We start from the raw sequence: 14211 nt of genomic DNA on the forward strand, positions 1-14211 counted from the left end.
TGAGTTGGTGGTGGGCTATGGGTTTAGTGAAGAGAGCAATTGGGGATGTTGGCAGTGGCAGGGTTGGAGGCTGGAATGAGGTGCTGAGGGCTGTGTGAACAGGATGTATGTCTGGGCTGCTGGAATGTGTGTGAGGACTGTCAGGTTAAGTGTGGGCCGGTGGAGGCTTGTTATGTGGAACAGGAGGGGCCCTCGGAGGTCTGTGGGGAGAGTGGGGCATTGGGTAGTATGTGTGTGAAGTGGGGCATGTAGGAGGTGGGGGTGCTTTGCTGTCTATTTTATGAAAGGTTCAGAGCAGGCAATTTCCACAGTGAACAAGGCCCCAAAATTCTTTCTTCCAGGCCTGGTTCCTGCCAGGGTCTACAGTATAGACTCTGTTGCATTCCAAGTAAGGAAAAACCGCATGACTTTGCTTTGCATCTTGGCAGGCTTGCAGATTCCTAACCCGAACCCCACATTTTCACCAACATAAGTAAATGAGCATCCCACTGATGCTTTACATGTGCCCTGAGACTAATCAGATGCATTTTTATAACTAAACACTCTATAAATAGTGGTAAGAAAGGCTGTAACTTTAGGCACAAACCCATGATCTCTGTAATGTAAAGTAACAGTAATCATAAACGGCACTGTAAATCACAGAGCTGAGAGCAACTCTATAAGGCATTAACATCTCATTCAAAGCCCGACTAGAAAGGAAGTCTAGGAGGCTAGTTGCCCTGCCACATAAGCAGTCAGTGTTTCTGAGGCTGTGAATACTGTGTACATACATACATACAGCACATACGGGAGTGGGGAGAGTGTGCTGCTCTTCTGGCTGACACAGGAAACTCTGCGGACGGAGTTGGAAAATGTGTCCACTGGCGGGATGATCATTGTGAGACAGGGTGTCTGAGAGAGGAGCAGTGACAGGGAAAAGGGAGGGGATGAATGAGGCTCCCAGGGGGGAATCAGGAACAGCATTTGGAAATCAGGACCAGCATTTATAACTGTGTGAAAATGAACCCTTCTTTTCCTTGGCTTTGCATGTATTTGAACATTACTCTTTAAATAAAAAGTTTCACTAAGAGAGCAAGAGAGTGTGTGTGTGTGTGCGTGTGTGTAAAATGTCCATGAATGGAAAACTGCCTGGCATTCACAAATAGCACTAACCCTTTCCCCATGTTCCATATTACAGACCTTTGATTACAGTACATCTAGCAAACCCAGGTCTATTGAAATGAGAATGTTTAAAACCTTCCTAGGAGACCTCAGAGCTCTTCCCCTGTGGGGGAAGAGGGGATGGGTTTCCAGTCTAGGGTCCACCTGGGAGGAAAGGGAAGGAGGGCAGGAACTGGGGTGGGCTGAGGGAGGTGTGGGTAGGTCAGGAGCAGGTCTACAGGGTTGCGTATCATTTCCCTGCCTCTGGGCTCATGGAACGTATCTGGTAAAAGTAACAGCCTTTGCTGTGGATTCGCCTCCTGGGGGCCCATGCGGGTGGCTATGTTGCCAGCTAGCTCATGCCTGCACCCACCCATTTAGAGATGCTAGTACAGTAGGTGAAAGTCATGAATTTAGGAGTATCTCAATCTGATACATGTATTACATGTCCTAGGCATGAGGCACTCTTTCGGAATAGACCTTTTAAAGTAGGACGCACTGCAGTATGAACAAGGAGACCACCAGGGGCCAGAGTAATAATGGGATATGAGGCTTCTGTAGTGATGACTCTGCCCTTCCATCAACCATCAGGGATCATTAAGCAAACCCCCAGCCTTCTTTCTCTCCTCCCCTTTCCACCAATGGTATGGTGTGGAGTAATCACTGTGAAAGTATCCTCACAGAGATTTCCACTGAAAATATGCCACCCCTCTGCTTTTCATGCTTGTGCAGAGATGATCTGGATCATTAATGTTTAGCAGATTCTTAGAGTTTGCCTCTGTAGGGAAAATTAACAATAATGATTTTGGAAATTCTTGGATTTTATCTTTTGAATGGAATGCCAAACTCACAAAACCCTTTTGGCTTTGTTTACGAGATCACATCATAAATCTCATGGGTGTGCAGCAAGCAGTCACATTTCAAATGTTACTTCCCCTGAATGAATGGGGGAGAGGGACAGTGTACTATATGTCTATAGCTTCATCATACATATAGCTATAGCTTCATCATACATATAGCTATATGTACTGATGAAGCAGCAACATGCTTCAAGCATTCCTAGCAAGGCATGCAGCAGAATTGCTACTAATTGTTGAATTGCATTTTAAAAATTAATCCTACCATGCAAAATAACCCTTAAGATTAATTTAATCAACATGACTATATTTAGAGATACTTCATACATTTATTAGAACTATTACAGGACATTTTCTGAACAGTATGCCTTAACTTGTTTATAAAAGTGTGATGAAGCACGATCCATTTACTACCAAGAAGGATGGGTTTATAGAAGTTAGAAGATGGTTCCAGGACTGACTACGGCCTAAGATCTTGGTTTCCCTATAAAGTGTTTCATATTTGACACACTGCTGTAATACACATGAAGACTAAACTCAGATTTGTTTTGTAGGTTTTAATATTTTGTATTACTAAAGCAGACTAGTTGGAGCTATTTCATTTACAACTTCAAAAACAACTTATAAATTCTTCTTTGTTCTTCTTTCTGATTTGGATAGCCTCCTAAGTGACTTAGATGCTTTGGCAAATATTTTAAACTACATCTTGTTTTATTACTGCAGGAGAATAACTTAGGCCTCTAGCATATCTGCTGAGAATCGTGTTTCTTCTGTCAAGACTTAGGGGATAGCCTATGTAGAACAAAGGCTCATTCATCCGTAAATTTCCTTGTTTTAAAGACAGATATAATTATAGAATCATCTGTATTTTGTCTGTTAACATTTGGGCTGAACATTCTGAACATGCAAGGTAAAATGGACTGAATTAACCTGCTGTACTTCCGACTGTACCAGGTATGCCCTAATATGTCTTAGTTTTGACTGAATGCCATTAGACCACCTAGAGCACCGTCACAGGAAAGGTTAATTCATTGTATGCTGATCTTCAAGGAGCTCCATGTAGGCAGACCCATCCACCTGCATAGAGCTTCATTTCAACAGGTCTCCATGTGGGCACTGGGCTCCATCCAGCCAAAGCTCATTCCAAGATCAGATCCTTGGTGATTGCTGAAAGCTAGCTGATTTTTATTGTTTGTGTGTGCAAAAAAAAAAAAAAAAAGTTAACTGCAGGAGAATAATTCTTGTTTTTGATAAGTTTTTTCTTCTAGAAATCTAGACATTTTACCTTCATTTCCATTTTTCTTGGTTTGTCTATTTACATTTATGCATTTTTTCAGTGTCTCTTATACAGTGATTGTACTAAAGCATATTTCCAAGTTCATAATTTGATTTAACTTTAACAGAAACAATGTTTGGTCATACAAAAGTAATTATAACTGTATCCATTATGTTTATTTAATGAGCACGTTTGAATGTGCGGGTATTTGTGATATTAGTTAAGTACCAACATTAACTCAGTCGTGGCGTCATTGTTGTAGGTCCCTAGTCTTTAAAGATTTCCTCTTTGTTTTTCCAGGTGTAGGTATTATAAAGTTTTATTCTTTTTATACAGTATTTGACCATCTTGTTTTTCACACATTTCATAATACTGTAGTGCAATTACATTGTCATACCAACAATAACTAAATACTCCCCACTTTAAAGGTGTCTGCTGGTTCCTAATTGAACCACTAGATGGGGCAAGTGACTGTGGGGTGGTGTACTCTTAAGAGAGATGTTCCCTAGCAGTGCACAGCTCTGAACCTTGAACATGCAGGTAAATGATGAATTTGGAAAAAAGGAGGTTGTTAATATTTCAATATTTGTAGTAAAAGCAATACTCCAGTTTTATTCCTTTTGCTAGCTTTGCTAATAAATATGCCAGAAGTCCACAGAGGGATCTTTATGCACTGAAGACTCTTTCATCTCGCTGTTTATTGTTTAATTCCCCTTGATTTCTTTTATCTAGTGAAACATTTTACCAGGTGTGAAATTATTATTATTTGTCTTAAGTAACATCCAAAATGTTGGGCAGGACACAATGATTGGCACATGTCTCATTAGTCCCATGGTTTGGTTTAGTGTTTTAAGGTGCTCCTGTAACTAGTCACAGGTGTCCGGATTGGTTAATCCATTTAGTAGATTTTCAATTTACAAATAAGGATAACATTTCACTTTCCCCACCCTCTTTTATTTGCACTCAAATGCATCCACACCTGGAAATCTGGAAAGTTATGTATTCCGTCTTTAACCAACCACTATCCACAAGTGATTGTCCAATGTGCTTTACAATTTTAACTCTACACAATTAAGTAATTTGTATACACAAGTTGCCAGCATTACTGTTTGTTCAGATACAAAAGTGTAAAGTAGAACAATGCAGCAAGTATATGAGAGATTTCCTCATTTTTAAAAAAGGGAATGTATTTAAAATTGATATTTTAGCTTGTTTGTTTTTCATTTTGTGTGTATTTTGTTGGGATCTCTTCATATTAAAGATAATCGCTATAAATAAAAGTACTGCTCTGAACTGGTTTAAGCTAGGGCCCTTTTTTCCTTGTCACGCACAGACAGGAAAATACTGCAAGATGCTGGATTAGCTTGTTCGCTTTTCATTGTATTCTTTTCCAGCAGCAATCCGTTTAGCTGTGGTATGCTAGTTTATCTGATTAGCACCTAATGAGTAAAGGGGGTAGGAGACATGTTGCCTAGATTTGAGCAATTTATGCTAAATAACGTTTTTAGTACCCTTCCCCTCTCTAAATACCTGAACTTTCTTGACCTTCCTAGCTTCATTCCTTCTCACCAGCTCTTTCCCATATGAAATCATGCTGTTTTAGTTGACAGGAGTACCAGCGTGATTAGCCAGTTTCTGCTCAGTGTACATCCTGCTCAACAATGTTTGACAATCTGTCTGAGAGTCACATGAATTCAACAACTGTTGTTATGCCCACTTTAACGCCCTACCAGGAAACATTGGCAGTATTAGAAATCAACAGTTCATAACATGATTACTTTTATCATTGATTTTTATAGTAAAAGCATTGGATTTTTTTATAAGCAGTAAAATGATATTTTAGTACTTGTGTCAACAATTGCAGTATGTTCATTTAACAAGGATTCACTCGTAGTTTGAACTGTTAAATGTAGTAAAGAATCCAATAAAGCTGAGATTTAATCATGCTTAAAATAAATGAATACTAACATAGACGTCTTCTTTTACTGTCATTTACTTGCTAAGTTTTTTGCATAATTCTCACTAACCCTTTACTTCAACTTATTTTTTCTCTTTTAGATTACTCCTTATTTTTTAATGCATTGTGAAATCTTAAATGTCTTAGCTGAACTCTACAAGATCTAAGAAACCATATTTATGGGTTTATGCTGCTTTATTACTTCTCTACAATGGTGTAAAGTGGCCTTAGGGCAAATTAAAATCAGGCCCAGGGGGTCTGTTTTCCTCTCGATATGCATGCATGATTCCATTATAATTGAAGTAATACGTGCACATCACTAAGAGTGCATAAGCTTCTGGAGTTTCAAGAAGATGAGATTATTGTTCAGATAATACAAACCTAGAGAGGGAGTCCATTTAAAATATTTCTAAAACAGCATATTTTCCCCAATTATAACTTTATATAATTTTTTTTGAGTGGCCCTAAGTTTTCTTTTGAAATGCTAATGTCACCATACCTAGTAATTTATCATAATTTGAAAAGTCTTGTAATTATAGGAAGTTTGGAATGAATGTCTTGATCCTCCAAGCACTTAATATACATGCTTAACTTTATGCACGTGAGTCATTCCATAGAAATCAATGTACATAAAAGAAAAACATTCCAGAATTGGGGCCTAAACTAATAGCTCAACTGGGACCTCGCAGCTGCCCTGTTAAAATGCTGCTTGCCTCCAACAATTGATCATGGGCTCATATTGAAAAAGGAAGGAGAAAAAAAACCCAAGATATGATAGGGTGGGTTTTTTTTTAAATAGGGGTGAATTTTCTTCATGAAATTTTTTTATAAATAGTTAAGGCAACAGGTCCTAAGATGCACAGAGAGGGGAGGAATGTGATAGAAGTCAGTAGGTGACTTGGCTTGGAACCATAGAAAGAGCAGCATTGTCTGGTTTGCTGTAACAGAACACAAATTTTAGGAAATTTAAAAATTAACTAGACAAAGAATACTAGAAACACCAGAACAACTAACGAACATGAAGGAACGGGTAAAAGGGAGAGGGGACATTCTGAAAAGTGACTAAGATATTTGAAAAACGTCTAGAAAGTTAGGCAGCAGCAAAGAGTGAAAACATTGCTTAATTCAGTTACAGCAGAAAAAGCCATAAATAAAATACATAAGATTTGAAGTGTCTATTTATAGTCTGATTGTTCACTCATAAATGTAAGCACATCACAAAGAGCCCCACCTTTAGCTGAGAATACTCTGGTTATACCCAGTGCTACATCATCGAGTACAGTGCAATCTATTTATATACATTTCCATAACGGAAAATCTACCTCACAGGAAAGTTAAAGTAGCATTCACAAGTCAAGAAATGGCAAAGTTAAGATTGTGCATGCAACCTTAGCTCTCTTCTCCATTGTAAATAAGAATGGCCATATTGGGTCAGACCAGTGGTCCATCTAGCCCAGTATCCTGTCTTCCGACAGTGGCCAATGCCAGGTGCTTCGGAGGGAATGAACAGAACAGACAATCATTGAGTGATCCATCCCTTGTCATCCACTCCCAGCTTCTGGCACACAGGCTAGGGACACTCAGAGCATGGTGTTGCATCCCTGACTGTCCTGGATAACAGCCATTGATGGACCTATCTTTCATGAATATGCCATCTGGTACAGTCTTTAATTACATGATCACATATAGTTTCTCAAATACAATATCATGGACTAGTCTTTGTGTAGCTGCATCTTCTACTTCTGTGTGCTCTCCTGCATATGCCAGACAAACAGAATCCGTGAAAGTCATTTATACAGAAGATGTATGTACAAGATCTTCTGTGAGCTTTGCACACCATGAACTATCAGTTCTATCTTTTGCTTTCGCTCATGTTTCTAATGTCCCTATCAAACCTCTTTGGCACCATGTAACTGATCTGACAATCATTGCATTCTTGTAGTAATTAAGAAACTATTTCTGTGAACCTTGCTAGCCTGTGAATACATGAATGATGCAACCATATGATGTGAGAGCCAATCTTGTATTCTTTCAGTCATAGCTGCCAATTGCTGCAGTTACATTCCTATCAAATGTGTATGGTCCTTCTGGACTTATTAGCCTCTCAGGTATATTATCAGTAGCAGCTTGATGTGACGATATGTGTTCGCAGATGAGGATGGTGTTAATATCTCATGGTCAATTCATGCAGTTAATTGCAACTCTTGCCAGCTGCCCATCTTGCCCTAAGCCCATGCCCCTGAGCACACCTTGATATGATCACAAGCTCAGTATTTCCATACTATCTATGGGGTGAGTATTTGTATTTGCTTGTGGACATCATGTGTTTCCTTCCAAGGTGCTGTCCGTGGCCTGTCTTGTCACCCCCACTGGCATTCTTGACATATCACTGACACAACATAGCGTTCAGCTAATCTGCTTGATGCTGCTTAGTTGTGGTACTGTGTGTGCTGATTGCTCCACCATTGAGGTGAAATGATTTGTTCCGGCAGATTCATTGCTGGCTCCAGGTTCTGAAAGACAGGATATGATAATGCTGTTTTCTGTGTATAGCGAGCTGTGCTCCTTTTTCAAGCTCGACAACGTCATCTGTGGCAACTTTCACCCTTCTCTGTATGCCAGGATATATGTGTGCTGCTTATGTAACCCATATTAAGAGAGTGTGGATCTTTCTCCTCCTCTCATAGCTGGTTCACATAAGGTTAATTAGTTCATTACAGCTGACAGCTAGAACCCAAAGGGTAAAAATGTTCAGAAGTGCCTAATTCCAATTGGGGGGGGGGGAAGTGACCTAGGCACTCAGGAGAAAGTCAATGGACTTAGGCTCCTAAGGGCCTAGGTCACTTTTATAAATGACACTTTGGTGCCTGAGTCACTCGGCACTTTTAAAAATGTTATCCTTGGTCCTTTGGCTTAAGTAGTGGAAGCTCATACTTTCAGCTCTGAAAGGAGGTCCCTGATTCAAACTCCATTGAAGGCCTAAATCAGTTATACTTTCTAAGTGTCTGGCAACTTTTTTGCTGCCATTTTGTCATGTTTTTCTATTTTCCAAATATGCACAACTCACGTTAAATTTTGGGCCAGCCAGTAAATCTTCAGGAATATTCTAGCAATGTATGAAGTAATTATAGAAATATTTTATAATTTGATTCAAAGGGATTTGACTAAAATGATCAAAAATGTGTGAACTTTATTTTTGCTGCTTTTCTCTCCCCCCCTCCCCCCAGGTTTGCAATTATGTGCGGCTATATGTCTGAGTTTGACAGTATACAAAACAAAATCAAGAATGGCTGTCTCTTTAAGGTATGTTTTTTGGTAGTTTCATTAGCAACTATTCTTAATTTACTTTCCCCGATAGTATAAAAGGGAGGTTTTTGCAGCAAACTAACTTAGCCTCAGGGTATGTTTCAATGCCAGTGTTATGATTAAGAAATTATTTGTAGTGCTCCTACCACATATTGTCCATTAGTTTTCAAACGACAAAGATTTAAATATGACTTCATATATCAGTGGCAAGATTTTTGCTTTATTCTTTGACCTAAGCAAAGTGGGGAAAAGTAATTCTACTGTTGTAATTAAAAAAGAAAATTGAAACAAGTTTAACACTAAATGCAGCAATTTCCTACAGTGATTGATGTTGCTTCATGTCACCCTGGGGAAGTGATAATTTTGTTTAATGTTTTCCATTTGCAGATACATGTATATTTCACATTCAGAAACGTGGGCTATGTCACTTAGCATTGCAACATGGGGGAAGGTCTTGCCAGGGGCTTTGTCCTTATCCTCCTTTTCTAGTCTTACATCTTTCCCAGGGATTCTCATATACACATATGGCTTCAATTACCATCTTTACATGGGTGACTCATAAATCTGCCTTTTTGCTCCTGGCTCATCTCTGGCCCCCCAAGCCTGTATTTCAGCCTCTTTCCAGCATCTCCTCTACAGCAGCAGAGTACATTCCCACAGTGACCCTGAACCTGCTTCTTGGAGTCCTGGCCCCTAGGATATTGGCAAGAGAATGCCATGGCTAGCATCCCTGCTTCTATTAGCTACACCAACCAGTGCCCAGTGTCTTGTGTTATTTCCTTTGTAGCTCCAGTTTTTAAGGTTTCTTTTTATGTTTAATTTTTATCTATTACATGGCACCATGGATGTGCATCACACTTTATAAAACAAAAAGAAGGAACTATGTCTCTGCCACAGAAACTTAAAATCTTAGTTGTAATTTAAAGGTGTCTAAGGCGAAGTTTTTCCATGTGCTATTATATTTTAAATGTTATTTATTGAGGCCCACACACACCTATACGATCCATGTTGAATACCACCTTACTGCACAAGTAGTCCCAATGAATGAATGAGACCCAGAAATAGAAGGCTGATAAACTTGTGCTGCTATTCAGCAAGAGCGAGAATTGTCCCTTATATAGCATTATTCAGCGGTATCAAGGCATTTTACATTACACAGTATATAACCAAAACAAAAAAAGCACATCTAATAAACACCGGTGCCAAATAAGGCAGTTTATATCAATGAAAATGCTCCCATAATTAAGTAAGACTGTTAGCAATTGTCTAAATTGAAAGGTGTTATTTAAGTTGGGATGTGAAAGAGCATATTATATAGTATCTATATAGTACAAATCTCATCTCAGAGAGCATTCCACCCTAACAGTACAAGTGAGTAAAGCCTAGAACAGGGGTAGGCAACCTATGGCACGCGTGCCGAAGGCGGCACACGAGCTGATTTTCAGTGGCACTCACACAGCCCGGGTCCTGGCCACCAGTCCGGGGGGCTCTGCATTTTAATTTAATTTTAAATGAAGCTTCTTAAACATTTTAAAAACCTTATTTACTTTATATACAACAATAGTTTAGTTATATATTATAGACTTATAGAAAGAGACCTTCTAAAAACGTTAAAATGTATTACCGGCACGCGAAACCTTAAATCAGAGTGAATAAATGAAGACTCGGCACATCACTTCTGAAAGGTTGCCGACCCCTGGCCTAGAATATCTGGAGTCACAGCAAAGGTCAAGAATGGAAGAAAATGGATCGATCATGAGACAGATATAATTACAAGGGGGTCATATAAGTAAGAAGTACTTTTTGTGGTTATAAAAGGAGTGAGTTTAAGAAGAGTCTCAAATGTTAACAGTACAATTTTCAGTAAGAGTCTCCTCTTCAGAGGTAACTTCTGAAATCACATGAATAATATAGAAACATGGGAATTACAGGGAAAAATAGATTGAAAGAGTAGTATATATGTGAATAGTTTGCCAAAAAAATGAAATAGGAAGCTCTCAGATCTGCAAGAATATGATCATTTGAGTAGTTCAGATGAGAAGTTCTAATACTTTGTACCACTATTTTAGTGATTTGGCTTAGTTGAAAAAAATAGAGATGTAGGAAAAGTGAAACCTACAGTATCTGACAATTGAGTTATGATGCGAAGCAAATGATAAATCAGGGTTGAAAAAAACTCCTTCAAGAAATTCCTTATTCTTTAAATACTGATTATGCAGAAATAATTTGCCTCAAAAAATGAGACCTGAAAATGGAGGGAGGAGGGGAAAGGTGGGTTTGGAAGAAAACATCTCATTTGATTTTTATTATTCTTTGTACTGTTTAATTCAGACCCATTTTATCTCCAGAACTGTGGGGCATGGGCATAGGAGCTGTACTGCAAGTCACATTTCAATTGAAAAGTTAGGTCTGTGGTTCAATTCCTGTCTTAGACATCGATGTCCAATTAATTCTAGGTTTCTGACTATCTGCCATGGATGTATTTTCATATTATCCACCTCACAGAAAACCAGGTCCTGCTTCTGAATATAAAATGTTGTGTGGTGCCATGTTCCACACTAGAGAAGGTTACACTTCAGTGGTTGATCATTAGTTCAGGCATACAGTATCTAGGAAGCAAAATAGGAGTGTTCACGTGGGGTTGATGCGCTATACTTTTCTAATACCAGATAGGGATAAAACCAAAGTTTAATAGGTTTGGAGTACATCAGTCTTGTTTGTTTGTTTTAAAGCTCTTTCAACTGTTTGTTTGAAATTTAGAGGAGTTAGGTCATATTCTAAATGCAATGTGTCCTGGTACGTTATGTGCAGAGTTGTTAAATAATTGTGTTTGTGGTTTTCTTCTGTAAGCAAGGGTATTGCCAGTTAAAATATTTACAGATCATTAGAAGAACTGTAGCAAAAGCAGTCACAAAAGATAACTTGAATAAATTTGCACTGATTTTGCAATGCAGTTTTAAAGTTTGAAGACAACTCCCAATCAGAAATGAATATCCCATTTTCTTTCTTTTGAACTTATTTCTAACAGGAGCATGTAGACAAAGCAATTGAACTTAAGCCTCAAGATCCTTTTTTATATTACCTAAATGGAAGATGGTGCTATTCAGTAAGTTGTTTTCTATGCCTAACAGTTGATTTGAATGTGCTGAAAAATGATCATGTGTTTACAATGGAATACTGTAACTGAAATCTGAGAGAAATGACACATTTATTGAAGTGGAAATGGTGAAACTGTAAACAAAGCATTGCTATGTACTTGTCATGAAATAATTTCTACATGCCTGGTTATTAATACAGACTGCCCTTGCTACCCGTTGTAATCACACTTGTTAACTATACCGCATACTCGTATTCAAAGCCTCTTGTTTTGAATTTTGTTTTATTATTTACACATATCCATGAAATGGTAACTAAGATTTGGAGAGGAAGCATGGGTGGTTAGGTACAAGCTCCTTTCTGCAAGCCCCTCTATTGTTTCTTTCCCCTTTAGTCTGGGACTTCTTCCATAGCTCAGCTTTCCTAGCCTTGCCCCTGTTTCAGGGCTTGACTCCCTTTTCAAAGTTCTCACCCAGTCCTGCCCTTCTCGCTGGTCAACAGTCCAGGGGTGTTCCCTTCTCCTGCTCCCAACTTTTCTTCCCAGCCTTCTCCTAGTCTGGCTAGGATCCTAGAGCTTCCTCCTCCCCACCTCTCTATTTTCAGAGACTGATTGTAGACTCTCCCTGCAGCCCCCTTTCTGCTTTTAACTTCCTGGCTTTTAGTAACCACACAGTTCCTTCCCAGCTGGCACTCATGTTTCATTAAATCCGGCTTTTCCTCCCGATGCATCCAGGAACATAACTGGCCTTCCCAGCCCAAATTAGCTCTTTCAGGCCCCAGGTGGGGTACACATCCCATCTTAGTATTGTAGCTTTGTTAGATTTTCTTGAAAGTTTATACAAACAAATACATGGCTTTTTTTATAATAAAGTTTTTCATTGCTGCATTAATGCAAAGGAGCGGTAAACCTGACCTAGGCATCTGGTTGAGATGGATTTACGGCTGCTTTGTATCACAGGAGTGGTACAGAACAGCCAAAACATACCAGTGAAACTGCACCAAGGCCTCTAATAAAGGCCATGTAAGTGTTTAAAAGTTGACTCTCTTGAGTTTTCTTTTTGCCAATTACTCACAATTGCCAGACTCAGCCTTGGTTTAACTCAAGTGATTTCAGTGATGTTACACCAGGGATCAATTTGACCCAATTACTTATACCATATTCTTTGTAATTCTCTTACTCTCATTCATTGGTAAGTGAAAAGCCTACAGAGTTTGTGCTGGATAAGTGGGTAGATACATATGCAGACTGTTATGGCATTTCTCAACTCATACTGGCAAACATGAAAGTATTTGTGTTGGAAGCTGATAGTTTACAACAAGCAGGCTGTCCAGTTACTTCATTTCTGCCAGCAGTCCTGAGACATTATACAATTACTTAATTCAATTCCATCTTAATATACTGCAATAAAACAAGAAGAACCTCTCATGATATTTGAGTAGGTGACAGTAATATTTTTGCTAAAATTGGATGGATTGGAAGGTTTTATTGAGGACAATTGTATTGTGTATTTTAGTTAGCTATTACCAAGGAAGCATTGAAGGAGGAAATTCTTTAGGGATGCAAGTCTTTTCCAGGCTGAATTTTCAGACTGAATGAGTTTGTTTCCTTGGTAGCAGATTCCTGGTATTTGAAAAAGACTTTGAATGGACACAGTTTGCATTTTGTTAATTAGCCGACAGCACTAAGTTCTGGTAGTGCTGGACCCTGGGAGAAAGGGAGGCTGCTAAGAACTTCTCATGTAGCCTTAAAATCTCCAGTAGAGAATTGCAGTCTGCTCCCCGTCCTCCAAGAGTAGGATTTTGTATGAGATTTTTGGCAGCCACCGCCTCTGGCAGCAGCCTATGGGTAGCTTTCTTTCCTCCCTGGCAGTAACAGAGAGAGGCAGCTGCCAGTCCCCTTCCCCCTCTATTGATACCATGGTTTCTAGAGATGTCTTCTTGATTGTTCCCCTCTTTGTCAGTAGATGGGATATCTTGGTGACCTCTCCTCCTCCAACTTTAGTAGGGTTAATCGGGGAGTTGATGACTCCTTGGGCTCTCTCCTCTGAGCACCTTTTTCAAGCAGAGAAAACAAAAAGAGGCATGGGAAAGGGAAACGACCGAACCCTCCTCATCCTCAGATGGTAGAGAACTGTCTTCTTCTTCAGACTCCCAGATGTATGACAGACTCCAGTGGGGAAAGCAGGCTTTTTAAGACCGATGCCCTCCAAAAGCTAATTGTTCATCCTTCAAAATTGATCCTAATCGTGGTATGGATTCTATTCCTCCAAGGGACATCAGGAAACGATAAAATTCTGGGATGATGCCTTGTTTTCAATATCTGATTTCCAGAAAGTATAATGGACTCTGAATGGAAAGACCCCCACAAAAAGAGGGACATCACCAGATTATGCCAGAAGGTGTATAAAGTTCAAAGAGGGAGAGCATCAAAATTCTCCTCAGATCTCAAAGGGGATTCCTCCATTTGTAAGATGCTAATAAACCCACTGTCCCAGTAGAAGGGACAGGCACCCTCAAGGATCCCGGTGACTGGAAGCTAATGTTTCTCCTGAAATGAGACCATAATGCTTCCTCCCTTG

The 14211-nt window shown here is 39.3% G+C and overlaps 1 protein-coding gene across 2 annotated transcripts in view; it reads left to right on the forward strand.

The window, feature by feature from the left end:
- Nucleotides 1–14211, forward strand: part of RMDN2 (regulator of microtubule dynamics 2) — a 54773-nt gene that overhangs the window by 18999 nt on the left and 21563 nt on the right. For both annotated transcript variants that reach the window (XM_024194790.3, XM_024194789.3), the window contains exons 6-7: nucleotides 8458–8533; nucleotides 11565–11642. In XM_024194790.3, coding sequence (XP_024050558.2) covers nucleotides 8458–8533; nucleotides 11565–11642 — 154 coding nt within the window. The remainder of the gene's footprint in view (nucleotides 1–8457; nucleotides 8534–11564; nucleotides 11643–14211) is intronic.

This window comes from Terrapene carolina, unplaced genomic scaffold, assembly GCF_002925995.2.
Source record: "Terrapene carolina triunguis isolate 2854851 unplaced genomic scaffold, T_m_triunguis-2.0 Scaffold85, whole genome shotgun sequence".
NCBI lineage: Eukaryota > Metazoa > Chordata > Testudines > Emydidae > Terrapene > Terrapene triunguis.